At 34.7% G+C, this 13,544-nt stretch overlaps 1 protein-coding gene across 2 annotated transcripts; it reads left to right on the plus strand.

Moving 5' to 3' along the window:
- The first annotated feature begins 1,221 nt into the window (after nucleotides 1–1,221).
- Nucleotides 1,222–10,882, plus strand: CEP44 (centrosomal protein 44). Of its 2 annotated transcripts, XM_026048711.1 has the most exons (10): nucleotides 1,222–1,370; nucleotides 1,624–1,771; nucleotides 2,735–2,881; nucleotides 3,707–3,814; nucleotides 4,401–4,529; nucleotides 5,409–5,618; nucleotides 8,606–8,672; nucleotides 9,420–9,553; nucleotides 9,807–9,844; nucleotides 10,688–10,882. In XM_026048711.1, exons 1-10 carry the CDS (start codon nucleotides 1,282–1,284, stop codon nucleotides 10,743–10,745), a joined length of 1,128 nt encoding a protein of 375 aa, XP_025904496.1. In that variant the 5' UTR covers nucleotides 1,222–1,281; the 3' UTR covers nucleotides 10,746–10,882. The 2 variants fall into 2 exon arrangements, with proteins under 2 accessions (XP_025904496.1, XP_025904497.1); XM_026048712.1 differs by lacking the exons at nucleotides 9,807–9,844; nucleotides 10,688–10,882 and having other exon boundaries at nucleotides 9,260–9,486.
- Nucleotides 10,883–13,544: the final 2,662 nt, after the last annotated feature.

The raw sequence follows: 13,544 nt of genomic DNA on the forward strand, positions 1-13,544 counted from the left end.
ATTGATCTTTAGTTCCTTGCACCTAGTTTTTGTTTATTTGCCTTGCTTTTTCAGATATGTAACTGTATATATATTTCTACACTTCCTCAAGTCTGAATACTGAGATAAAGGCCACTTGTGTTCAATCAGGGTTTATGAGAGTTGGGCTCTCTAGTCTATGCTTTTAATGTCTTATGTTGGAAAAGAACCAATAGCAGTTGCTTACAACTTTGGAACAAATGTTTACAAGATACTGCAGACAGTATTCCCAGAGTGTCTCTAAATATGTGATTTGCAATAATTAGCAGTGATGTCTTTATTTGATGTGAAGCTACTGCTTCAGGTGAATTTGAAGCTACTGCTTCAGGTGTCTCTACAGTTTGCTAGGCTGGCATAGTTGCAGGGGGGTTTATATCTCGTATGGCAATTAGTTTTCTTGTCTCTTCTTCCTCTACTAGAGAATTTACTGATTAGTTCTGTTTCACAAAACAGTGCCACTGATAGCAGGAGTCCTGCACTTCCTAGCCCATTTTGGAAAAGCTAAAACCTTATGTGGAAGTAAATTTAGACCTGTCTGGAAATGTCTAGGAAGTCTGTGGCCTCTCCACCCACCACCACCATGATTTTAGAATTGTTTAATGGGTCAGTTAAAGCTAGAGGTCGTATCTGTGGTGAATTGCTAGGCACAATTTCCAATACTCATGTATTCAAAGGTTGTGCTTTTAGTCAGTAAAGTTGGTACTAAATGATCTAAGGTAGTTTCCTGAAATATTTCAAATTTGTTGGGGAAAAGCTGTAAAAATGTTCCTATGCCAAGATGACACAAACAGGCCTTCGTCTGAGGAAAAGAATAGGAAGCCTTCTAGACCAAAGAGTATAACAAATTTTACCACTTTTGGATTTCTGCTCCTTTGAAATAGAAGAGGAACTTGTTTAACATCTTAATGAGTTTCAGTTAGTTCTAAATTCTGAATATGCATTTCGATCTCCTTACCTTTAAAGGTCTCTGATAGTTGGTAGGATTGAGGGTTAGCAGTTGATACTGAGCTAAATTGAATGAGGAAGATTACTTATACTATTATTGAGCTCTAGCCTCTGCTCTGTTGTAAGATTTAGGAAATGTCCTGGGGGAAAAAAGGACTCAAAAACAAACAAACAGGAAAAAAAACCTGTCAATTTTGTTGATAGTTCTATTTTCTATTAAGTTTTCATGTATACGTAAATTTTGTTTGTTTATTTTAGGGGAGAAGAATGTACTGTATTACACTTGCCTTGTGATCTAAAAGAACAGCATTCGAAGTAATGGCAACAGGAGACCTAAAAGGAAGTTTAAGAAAAATAGAGCAAGGACTTCGCTTGTTAAATTATCCAAGAGATGTGGATTATACTGGGTAAGGGGGAGCATAAATACATTTATACTAATATATGATGACAGCAAGACACATAAACAATCCTGAATTGAAGTTCAAGCTCATTTGATGTTAGTATCATAACTATATGTTAACTATACTATAGTATAGTTAGAACTATAGTATAATTCTATAGTATAGAACTATATATTAATATGATTCCAAGATTAGATGTTTGAAGTGACTTACTTTTGTCTTTTTCTGTTAAGTATAAAATACTTCTGTTTCTCAATAGGTTAATAAAGGGTGATCCAGCTGTGTTTTTACCTATCATCAGCTATTCTTTTACATCTTTCTCAACGTACATAGCAGAACTTCTGGTGAAATGTGATGTAGAACTCACAGCAAAGAGTGACTTGCGTTTTATTGAAGCTATTTATAAGGTATCTGACTTCGTACACTTTGCACGAGAGGGACAGCTTTGAATATGGCCTCATAACAGTTGAACATGTAGTGTGAGTTTTATTAGCAAGTAAAAAAGTTGGCAATAAAAATTATTTGTGGTTCTGCCAAGATCTTAGATGAACCATAACTACCTTGAAATGTTAGATTTTTCCTGGAAATAAAGGAGGATAGTGTTAGCTAAATCTTAGTTTTGAGACCACCTGTAAAATTGTTTTGTGTTAAATGTGGCAAATGTGGAATATTTATTCCACAATATATAGCCAGAATTGACCGTAGAGGAATGATGACGAGCAAAAAATCATAGCAAACATCAATAATAGTGATAACAAGTAAAAAGTACAGTTATTTTAAAATGCCTTGAGAAATTAATACATAAAGTCCATTTAGTAACAATTTATGGTTAGCATCAAATTATCTTTTGAATTTAATGAAACTGATTTCATTCTGTCTTTAAAATATCTGTAAATATACTTTATATCTGTGTTAAAGGGAGACTGGCGTTAATGTCAATTTACTCAGGTAAATTTTCCATCCGAAGAAGATGGAGACTGCATTGCAGAGAAACTTGGAGTGGGAGTTTTACTACCCCTTTGATTTATTAATACAGTCTTTTATTGTACACTCTTGATTCTTTTTGAATTCTTTTTTTTTTTTTCAAGCTAACATCTACAGTAGTTTGTTTGATACATCTTAAAATGATGTAAGATATAAACTGCAAGAGTGATGTGTGGTAGGGGTATGTGAACTAGAAATGGTAGATTGAAAGGCCTGACTGGAAGAATCACCCTAGAGTATGTCGCTTAGTTTGTTCTTTATTCATTTAGTAAAGTGTAAAATGAGAGAGAAAATCGTAGAGAAAGTACGAACAAGAATATGCTGTTTCTGTGAGAAATTACATGATGATCTTGAAAGCAAAGTAAAGTTTTTCTTAATTGTTTCAGCTTCTTCGGGATGTATTTCAATACAAACCAGTCTTAACAAAACAGCAATTTCTTCAGTTTGGCTTTGCAGAACGAAAAATGCAGGTTGTTTGTGACATAATCAACTTTGTGATGAAAAAGCATAAGGAATTAAGTAACTCGAATAAGGTACTGATCAAATAACTTTGAGACAGATTTCTTCTTTTGAAAATCAACTTATCTGAAGCTAAAGCATTACTGATAATGTAAATAGGGGGAGAATTTAGTATGAAGTACATTATAAGGTGCTTGAGTAGTATCAGGTATACAAAAGACAATAAGCTGCCAATCCTTTGCAGTATCCACAAAATAAAATTATTATGAAAAAAAAAGATAAATCTACAATAAATGTTTTCTCTTACCTTTCTAAATATAGCAAATGTTCACCTCATTAGATCTTATATAGACTTTAAAGCAAACTGCTCTGATATGTTAAATTTCTGGGAGTGTTTGATTTAAATCCCACACTTGTATTTACATTTCTGCAAAATACATTTTAAACCTAATCACTAATAACCTTCTGTGTACTTTAAAGTGTTAGTATATATCAGTGTGTGCTCTGTTAAAGCTTTATATTTTGCAGAATTTTGTGATTGATTTGTGATTATAATAGTCTTCAGAATTTCTCTATTTATCACCTTGGGGATGTAACTAACTCCTCCTTTCTTGTTTGGTTGTCTTTCAGTTTCGATGCAATTTCTTTTTGTGTTTATGACCAGCTTTGCATCCTTGCATTGTTGGTGCATGTGTACAGCATTCATAAACGGATCCATTTATCTCTATTGATTTGGCTCTTACTTAAGTGTATGTCAGTGTTGTATTACAGAGCTCCAGTTCTGTTTGCATTTGTGCTGTTCAGCATTCCTGCCTATTAAGGACACTTGGAAATGATTTTTTTCTCACAATAATATTCCTGTATTAGAGGCATTTTTTTCCCCTCTCTTCATTTTGAAGGCCAAATCGCAACCAAGAAGAAAACCTGGATCTTTAAAATATGAGCTGTGGTCAAATTGTGATAAAGTTCATGCTGAACCTAATGACAATGCTGTGAGTCTGAAACAGGTATGTGTTTTTATTTTTTACTTTGCAGGTCTAAAGGCTGTTCTGAGTAGTAGCGAATCAGGATCTTTTCTGAAATCCATTGGCTATTTGCCTACACTAATCAAGGAAAATAAGAATTTTAATCTTTCTTGTAGAACTCTTTCTTCTAAAAGATTGTGTGGTAGTTCTCAGTATTGGATTGATCTTGTTTGTGAGTTGATTTAAGATGGAGATTACCCACCTCCTTACCCACTTTCTAAAATCTAGCAGCACGATGGTTAAAGGGGAGGGGTGTTTATATTTTCAGTACTTTCTATGCAAGCCAAGGTATATTTCAAGATAGCAAAGTGTGTGCATAGGTCTCTTAATTCTTTCATGCTTACAGCTTTTTTAAAAAATTAATTTTATTTTTTAAATTGAACAACTTTTGATGTGTGTTGCAATAAGTGGAGGTGATTGTTAGATTTTAAAAAGCTAAATGATAAAATAATAGCCCTTTGTGTCAATTACCTGGCAGATGAATTTAAGAAGAACTTTTGTAGTAAATAACACTAGTGAGTATGCTTTTTTGGTGTGTTTTTTTTTTTTTTTTTTAACATACTCAAAGCCTCAAGTAGAAAGACATCCACAAAGTGAAGATGGTGACAACCTTCATTCACCAGCCCTTCCAGCAGAGAGAAACAATGAAGAAGAACAATACTTAAATCAGGATGTTCTGGAAGTTGAATGTGAACAAGTAAGTTCCTGCACCTTGAATATAACTTGTATAGTAAATGTGTAGAAAAAACAAATGCAGTAAAATTGTACCAACCTTTCAAGAGAATTCCAACTACACAAATCTCAAGCTTTATCAGTCTTATTCTCATTTTTTATATTTTTTAACAGTGTGGAGATCTGTCTATCTTGACTTGATTTTTTTTGAATTAATTGGTCCATTTTATCTTAAGTATCATACAGGAAGTTTTCGGATATATTTTAATGGAATTTGGGGCAAAGGATGCCATGGCATCCTTTCCACTTTCATTTATTGAAAGAAAAAAAGTGTAATGTTAATGGAACCCTTTTTTTAGACCATAAAGAAAAAACTATGGCTGCTTTACCCATAATAGATGTTTTTACTCAGATCTTCTTTTATTTTGGACATCAGAGACTTCTTTTCATGTCAAGAGTTTCTCTCTGCAATTCCTGGTAACAGCTAAGGGTGAAGTCATCATGCAAATTCACTGTGAACTAGTTTCTGTTACTGCTAAAGTCTATGTAAAATAGATTTTAAAAGTAGATAAAAATAAAGCAGTGGTACTTGATGTCCAAAGCATTATTCTTTCAATAAAATGCCTTCAAATGCTTCAATGATATGGAAATTGGCTCTTTTTTTGAACATATGAAACATCTTAAATATAAAACTCTTTAAATATAAAACATTGAAATATAAAACTCTTTGAACATACAAAAGTTAAGTGTCATGAGCAACATGTTTACAGTCATTTGGGAAGAAAGAAAACATGCCTTAATATGTGAGAATGCAGTTGCTAAGGTAAGGAAAAAAAATCAATTTAACTTCACAGATAAATAATGACATCTATTGGATGACATCTATTCTTATCCATGTTTCCAGGTCTTAGAGGATAATTCTGAGATAGAGTTCCTTAAGAGCCAGCTTGCTGATTGCCAGGAAAAGCTTCATAAGCTGGATTGGATAGAAGAGAAACTACACATTTTAGAAGACAGATTGAAAGGAAAGGTGATCATAGATGAGAAGGACTGGAATAATTTGTTGAGTCGAGTTTTGCTCCTTGAAACTGAACTATTGCTGCAGTCAAAAAAGGTACACCAATTGCTAATGTCAGAAATGGCAGTAGGAATACTGTCTGACAGAGGCAGATATGACAATAGTAATCTTGACTGTTTTTATAGTGCTGTGCAGCCATTACTAAATGACAACAAAAATCTTGCCCAAGCGCCATGCTTGTGAATCTGCTTCTGTTCTTCTTCCTTCCCAGCCTCCTGATGCCTTATCTGATGGGTAACTTTTATATGTTTCTGACTTTTTTGATAACGCTTCATCCCCCTCCACTGTTGCCACCTTAATCCACCTCCATCTCTCTGTACGTTTCTGAATGTACAGAAGTGCCACAGTTGTCGTGTGGCTACGTTTGGTGCATCAGTTCATCAGTTATTGTGCTGCATTAAAGCTCTATTTTTTTATGCTGTTGAAAGGTCCCTGTGTATGTGTACATGCACATTATATAATTTCATATGTGTGCATGTAAATATCTCAAGATGTTAGCTGTAGCATCATAGTTGTGAACACATGTTTAATTTCAAAACATTTTTACTTATAGATTTCATATGTATCCTTTTGATACTATGAAAAGATCTCAAAAAATTGAAAACTCAGGTGAAAAATGCTTCATCAGTGTTTTGGTTTTTTTTTTCCTTTGTAGTTATCTAAATGTATGATATACTTGTAACCAGGAATTTGGGCTATACTGCTGACTTGAAGATGGTACTAGTAGGAGACTTAAGCTGAGAGAGCTGGGCCTGTTTGACTTGGAGAAGGCTGAGAGGAGATCTTATCAGTGTGTGCAAATGCCTTAAGGGAGGATGCCAAAAGGATGGGACCAGATTATTTTCAGTGGAGGCCAGTGACAGGACAAGAGGCAGCAGGCACAGACTGAAGTACAGGAAATTCTGCCTGAATCTGAGGAGAAGCTTATTGTCTGTGAGGGTGACGGAGCCCTGGAACAGGCTGCCCAAGAAGGTTGTGGAGCCTCCTTCTTTGGAGGCCTTCAAAACCCAACGGAATGCCACCCTGTGCCACATGCAGTGGGTGTCCCTGCTTGAGAAAGGGGGTGGACTGGGTGATCTCTAGAGCTTCCTTTGAACTTCAAACCATTTTATGATTCTGTAATACTTGTATGCAAAATATGGTGTGTGCGTGTGTTCAACATTTTGCTCAAGAAGGACACTTTGGAGTGGAAAGTGGTCAGCCTGATCTTTATTTTGAAAAAGCATAAAAGAATAACTGCTAGCTTTCTCATTTGCATGTTTTTTTTTTTGGAGGTTTTGGTTGTTTTGTTTTATTCAATTTTATGGTTGTTAATGTCTCAATTACCATGTGAAGTCAGTCTGTAATGGATAAATACTATACCTTAATAGTACAGTATTAATATACTATATTAATATATACCTAATAATATACTTAGGCATAGTCCAAATAGCACAGTTATTTTTAAGTTTTTTTTTTTTTTTTTTTTTGGTAAGTGTCTTAAGAGGCTTTCAGCTGAATAGCCGTGAAGAGATTTGTCCGTCTTTCACGTGTGCCCTTTCCAGAAGGTGGTTGCTGCGTTTACGGCATTGCCACCATGGGGAAACTCGTGTTTCAGACTAGTCTCATTATTTTATTACTTTTGGTAAATTGAGCTCATGGAAACGCATAATGTAGTGAGGTTGAGAGGTTTGAAATAGTCTGGAGTAGTTGCTACTAAAATTCTTAATGTTACTGTCGCTCAAATACTCTCTCTTTTTTTCTGTTCTGCATGTTCAGAGAGGAAGTCTGCAGAAACAAGCATGGATTTAGTTTGTGTGTGGCATGGCTGCTTCAAAGCGAAAGAAACTGGCTTTTATGTTTTTTAAAGTCTTCCAACCCCCGACTTGTTTGGAAACTGCCAAGAAAAAAAAATCCTTTGGGCCCCGGAGTCGCTGTCTCTTTGTTTCATGGAATTCCATCCAAGTTGTGCTTCCCTGATAGAAGAGCGGTTGAGAATTACTCCTTTTTTCTCACCCTTGCATTTTTCAGGAAACTTCTGTCATTTAGCTAGCATAGCAGGAACACTCTCTGATCTGTCTTGCACAGCTGCCAAAGCAGCAGCAGCTGCACATGTAGCTCTAGGAGAATCTAAAAGCTACTAAATTCCTTTCATGGGGAGGAAACAGGCAGAAGAAGACAGTGCAGATATCTCTCCCTCCAGTTCCGTCATTTTCTCTCTCATTTTAAGGGATTTTTTTTTTTTCTCCCCCAGCTTCTTCCCATATAATAACTAGTGCTTTTCTCTCCCTTATGTCTTTGAGTATAGTATTACAGCTGCTACCTGGCGTAGTTATTCCAGATTTGAGTCATAGGTTTTGCAAATCTTAATGAAAAGTCATTGGTGAGGAAAGTCTAGAAGTTATTTGCTTTAGATGCACTCTCAAACATGTAGTGTTAATACAACTCTGATTTTGTTTCCTTGCCCGTGAACAAAATGTGAACAAAATGGCATTTAGAGCATAGATGTCATTAACCAAAGAGCCATCTTCGAAGGAGCTTCTCTCATTTGGGAGCCTGGAGAACTAGCTGCAAATGGACCTCAGAGTTCTGAATGTTTAAGTGGGGGGGATTGCGTTGATTTATAGCCCAGTGTTTTCAAGGATGAGGAGCTGCATTTGTGAGTATTGAATGGAAGTGGAAGCTATGTTTATTTTAAGCTAACAGCAGCAGACCTTAGGAACTGTTGGGACAGACCGAGAACCATCTGATTGAGTCATACGTGAGTTATATGCAGTACTTGGAAGCCTTTGACCTGAGTTTTAAGAACAATATCTTTTTTTTAAAGTTGAGAAATAGACCTTTTTATAGCATATGTATGCTTTTATAGCATATTTTATATGGCATACACACCTTTTTATGCATATATACGCAATATAACTATGATTTTTGGCCCTTACAAGGGATAATGCACTTGTATTGATGTAGTACATGCATATGTATTTACTATTTAAATAGAATTTTAAGCAGGATATATGACTAAAATATGGTAAATTGTATTGTAGAGTGATGTAACGGAGTTTAACAATGTAAATCAAGAATGTACATCCAGTAAGATTCCAGTTTCTCCTGGTGAGTGTTTATGACTTTTTCTAATTAAAGGCATATACTATATACCTCATGTAAGTCCTGACTAAAATAGTGTTTTTAAGACTTGAACCTGCAAGTTGTTTTTGTGTCTCTATTCTATTTTGTAGAAGCTGTTTTATGAATTAAATATTACAAATAACATCTTACCAAAAATGCAAGATGCACATATATTAATAATTTTGATTTTTAAAAAGAAGCTACCAAAGTCTTTCTAATGTAAAAGATTGGTCTGTTGGTGCTGAATGGATGCCTAACCTAACTTAATCACAGTGGGAGCCTAGGTACCACAGAGTGATGGCCTAGCAGAACTGCAGGACCTTCAGATTTCAAGTTAATCAAGGAAGTGATGATTTTGTTTATAATATTGCTGTTTGTAATACCAGTTATTTAACAAAAACTAAAAACATATTTCAATAGGCAGTTTACAAATAATGGATACTATAGGAAATTAGTATTATTTGACTCAGCACATAAGTGTTGACTGTAATCAGGATAAAGCTAATATTGTAGCTTTTTAAAATTAATTTTGTGTGTATTATACTTGGTGTATCCCATGTTTGTTGTTTTAGGGCATGGGATATATATTTTGGACACTCACGGTAGCTTTCCTCCTCCAAATAATGCTTTCTCTCTGTTACTGCATACTGTAAATCAAAACTATTTGAGCGCTGACCTTGCAGTAGAGAGCAAAAAGGCAAAGGTGACACACACATGAGTATTTCCCTGTAGCTACAGAGAGGAAGGAGGAGATGCCAGAGAGTCTTCATCTTCGTCCGTCGTCTGGATATAGCTCGCTATTATCCACAATCCCATCTCCCAAAGCCATGACCGTTAATTGTCATGACCGGACAGATGTTTCAAAGGTAAGGAAAACTGGCAAACTCTTGGTTCATTTCCTTTCTAAGGGTAAAAGAGCAAGTAAGCATTAGTTTTAGTTGTTTATAATACTAGTGGAAAACAAGGAAACTATGCAAAACTACATCTAGACATGTCTCTTAAATCCTTCTGATATGTAAACAGTGCTTGAAGTTGCATTTTCTCTGAATTTTCCAGGTTGAATATCTGAAGATTGCTAGCTTTGAAGAGTTCACTAAATTTGTTGCTTTTAAATTGCAGGAGACAACAAGACAAAGAATGGAAAGGATAAGTAAAATGTAAGTAATAGGAAAGGGCTGCAGGAATTCATTTCCCAGGAGGGAATTGCATTGGACTAAGGCATATAGAGAAGGTACATATGTGTTCCAAACCTCAAAGGTCTCTACATCAGGTGTGGCATTTCCTTATGACTCCACTGGATAATAAATCTACTTACAGTTCTGTAAGTATTGTAGTTCTGTCAGTATTTGTAGGATGAGTCACTGTTTTGGTTTCTAACAAGCAAGAGAAATCATTCTTAATGGTATTATCTGCAGATTAAAAGATGTTTAGAATCTGGTTGGCAAGTATAAGGAATAGTATATATCTGCTGATAAGAATTGCCTGGAACGATTTTTTTGTTCTTACAGAAACAAGAAGTGAAATACTTCCCCCCTCCCTCCCATCCTTTTTATTAAAAGGAAGTCAGGTTTCAGACTAATCACTGCATTACGTATATTAAAATATATATATGACACTTGTCCTGAAATTTGTAATGAATATTTTTTTGCAAGAAATAATTTTATTAGCGTTGGTGAGGAGAAATAAATTGCTATATAATATTTCATTAAGAAGAGATATTTATTGTACAAGTGCCTGACCTTTAAGCAGTAGTGGTTTTCTGTGCGATTTAACCTCAGATTTTATTTTTGGTTACACATGTAATATATATGTGTGTGGTGAATGATAACGGGTAGACGTTCAGTATCCCTACTAACTGCAGGGAAAGAGGAAGAATGGGAGGAAATTTAGTTTAATGCTACTTGTTTCCATTATTTTAGACTCGCTAGAAGGTTAAAAAAAAAAAATTGACTAGCTTTTTACTGTGGTTTAATGTATGTGTCTAAACAACTTATTTTCAGGATTGAAGAGACCTCCGAATTGTTGAAAAACTCAAGCAGCACCTCTGAGAAGACCTGAAGAACAACAGATCTTTGGACCTATTCTTTGTAGTTTATGCATATTGTAACTAATATATGTTTGTACAGCATTGAAATTTTAATATATAATTTGATCACCAGTGCTCTTACTGTTTTAGAATAAATTCTTTTAATGCATGCGTATTGGTGGGTTTTTTTCAGCTCTTTGCCTTAAAAAAAACCAAAAAAACCCTCTTCAAGTGGTTTCCTGCCTTGGTGATGTGAAGTCATTACAGCAACGTATTTTTGTGTTGACATTTGTTAGCAGTGTGCTAATAAGTGCGGCTTTAAAAAAAAAAAAAAAAAAAAAAAAAAAAGGCAGGCTTGAGGACCATCGTTTACATCCTGTTGGAAACACTCCAGCTGGGACTAGCATATTGCACCCAAGAGGCTTCCTTACATACCATCTTACCATCTGTATTGCTGAATAAGTATTAATGAAAACTTAGATACACAATTATAAATAAATATGTATCTTTAGGGGTTTTGACTTTCTGAGGTTTTTTGTTTTTGTTTTTTTTTTTAAATGTAAATTTTCATGCCTGGTTGGAGAGTACCAACACATTATGGCTTCCATTAACACTGACAAAGCGAGGGTCAGTTTGATCCTAAACACTAAAACGTGTAAGTAAGTTCCCAGACTTTGACTGCAAGAAATGTGTTGAGTGTTTTAGTACTTTTACCCAACACATTTTAAGAGCAGCGGCACAGATGGAGACCATCCAGTACACACAATGCTTTTATGATTTGAAACTGTATAAAATTTCTCTTTAGAGACATAAGTAGACGTAAGACTTCCATAAACATCATATAATGAAATCAAAGGTATGTGTGGGGCTTGATAAGAACAGGAGATTTCTTTTTAACCCTTACTATATTTTTAGGCATTAAATTATATCAGATCTTTTTTTGGGCTGTATAACAACTTCACATGAAAAGATTTTGAAGTTTGATAGCACAATGCCAAAGTATCTTTTTTTTTCTTTTTTTTGGCAGAGTTTGCAAATGAAGGTGAAAGCAGCTGTTTGACATTATTCTAGTAAAAGTGATTTATATGATTTAGCCATAATTATGATCTTTAACCATATGGAATATAAATTGACTTTTTACAGAAGACCATATGGTGATCCATTATCGTTATATAAACTTAGTCAAGAGCTTTTAGGTTTTTTTAGTAGAACTTTCCACAGTACAAGTTCCCTTCCCCCCTCCTCCCCCCCCCAAAAAAAAGGAAAAAAAGTTGATGTTGACTGATTATGTGAACTTGTTTTGCACCTTGATAGAAAATAAACCTTGTAATCACTCCATCCATTATCCTAACAGTGAAATGCTGTAGAGACCAAATGTAGGTGGTGATATCTTATAAAGCAGAACTAGAGCACCATCTTGTGGAGATCTTTACACCAAATAATTAGCAATATAGAAAAATGTATATTGCCTTTCAAATCATGTTTCTTTAATATGCTAAGGATCAAATGTTTTGAGATACTACTTTGTTTTTTTTAAGTTTGTTGTCCATCTGTGTGGAGGAGGAGAGAGACAGTGCAGATTAGGAAAAGGTATTTCTGTTTAAGTAATTGCAGTTTAATGTCATTTCTTTTTGGCAATGCAAAATGGAAAAATTGGAGTAGCTCTCTTTTCAGAAACTTGCATGCAGTATTTGCAAGTAGAATGGTCCAGCCCTTGCAATTAAACCTTAACTTTGCCTCTTTTCCGGACTGAATAGGTCCTGAACTTGCTAAACTGAACCTAACTTGCAAGCCTAACTTGCTCAAACAGAAGCCAGTTTTTTGTTTGAGGGCCGTGAGGAGTTGGTTTTCCTTTCTGCAATTCCTTATGATGATGTTTTATCAGATTTCTTTTTTCTTTTTTCTTTAATGAAGACCTTTTTGTTGTTCTGAAAATGAAATATATAAAAACATGTAATACCTCTTTACATGTTTGAACTAATTTTTCATGGAATTTCATCATTGGAAATAATTAGTACTAATAATGACATACATATAGCAGTAAAGTTTGTTAAAGCAATGCAAGAATTATGTCAAAAGCTAAAAGAATAACTCAGTTTGAATAATGACTTGTGTGATGTTCCTTCAAATGCTGTCACAATAGTAGAAGTTGGCAATTTCCATCTGCAAACAGTTGTGGAGGTGGATCTTGCTGACTGATAGAAGTGTGTTGGAGACCTTCCAAAACAAAAGATAAATTGATCCAGTGAATATTCCTTATGATAATTTCTATGATATCTAGCTTTTTCTTGTAATTTGAGAACTCCTATTATTCAAAAATGAATTAATTGAACTACAGCTATTTCTTGCAACTTAATATATGCATTATTCAATAACTAATAATTAAATACTCCTATAGTTATAAATCTACCTTGACAAGTGTAACAGTTTTCTTTAAACAGCGGTAGAACAATTGCACTCTAATGCTTAAAGACTTTCAGTACAGTTCAGTTGTCTGTGACCTCCGTGAGTCACTCATGTTAAGTGTTTCTATACATACTGCTGTGAAATATTGGTGCTCTGAGTCATAATTAGGAGGGAAGTTATTGTAGTCTATGATATTAGAACACGTGCTTTGTGATGTTAACTTTGGTGTTTGAGATCTGATAATGATACTGTGTTGTAGGCACAGCCAGTATCGATTGGTCCAAGTAGGGGATGCCCGTTACTGACTCTCGTTATATTCTGCCCTTTCCAATGCCTCACTTTGATTTGTTTTGCATCATCAAAATGATGTAAGACCAAATCCAAGACCATAACAATTAAGCATGTCTTTTTAACTCTTTTATACT

This window comes from Nothoprocta perdicaria, unplaced genomic scaffold (assembly GCF_003342845.1).
Source record: "Nothoprocta perdicaria isolate Ctin4 unplaced genomic scaffold, notPer1 scaffold_56, whole genome shotgun sequence".
NCBI classification, from domain to species: domain Eukaryota; kingdom Metazoa; phylum Chordata; class Aves; order Tinamiformes; family Tinamidae; genus Nothoprocta; species Nothoprocta perdicaria.

Excerpts from the sequence above, each read along its gene's own strand:
- CEP44 (XM_026048711.1), top strand. The coding sequence starts at position 1,282 with ATGGCAACAGGAGACCTAAAAGGAAGTTTAAGAAAAATAGAGCAAGGA. Across the intron at positions 1,371-1,623 it reads AGAGATGTGGATTATACTGG|GTTAATAAAGGGTGATCCAG; the intron begins GTAAGGGGGAGC and ends GTTTCTCAATAG. Across the intron at positions 2,882-3,706 it reads AATTAAGTAACTCGAATAAG|GCCAAATCGCAACCAAGAAG; the intron begins GTACTGATCAAA and ends TTCATTTTGAAG.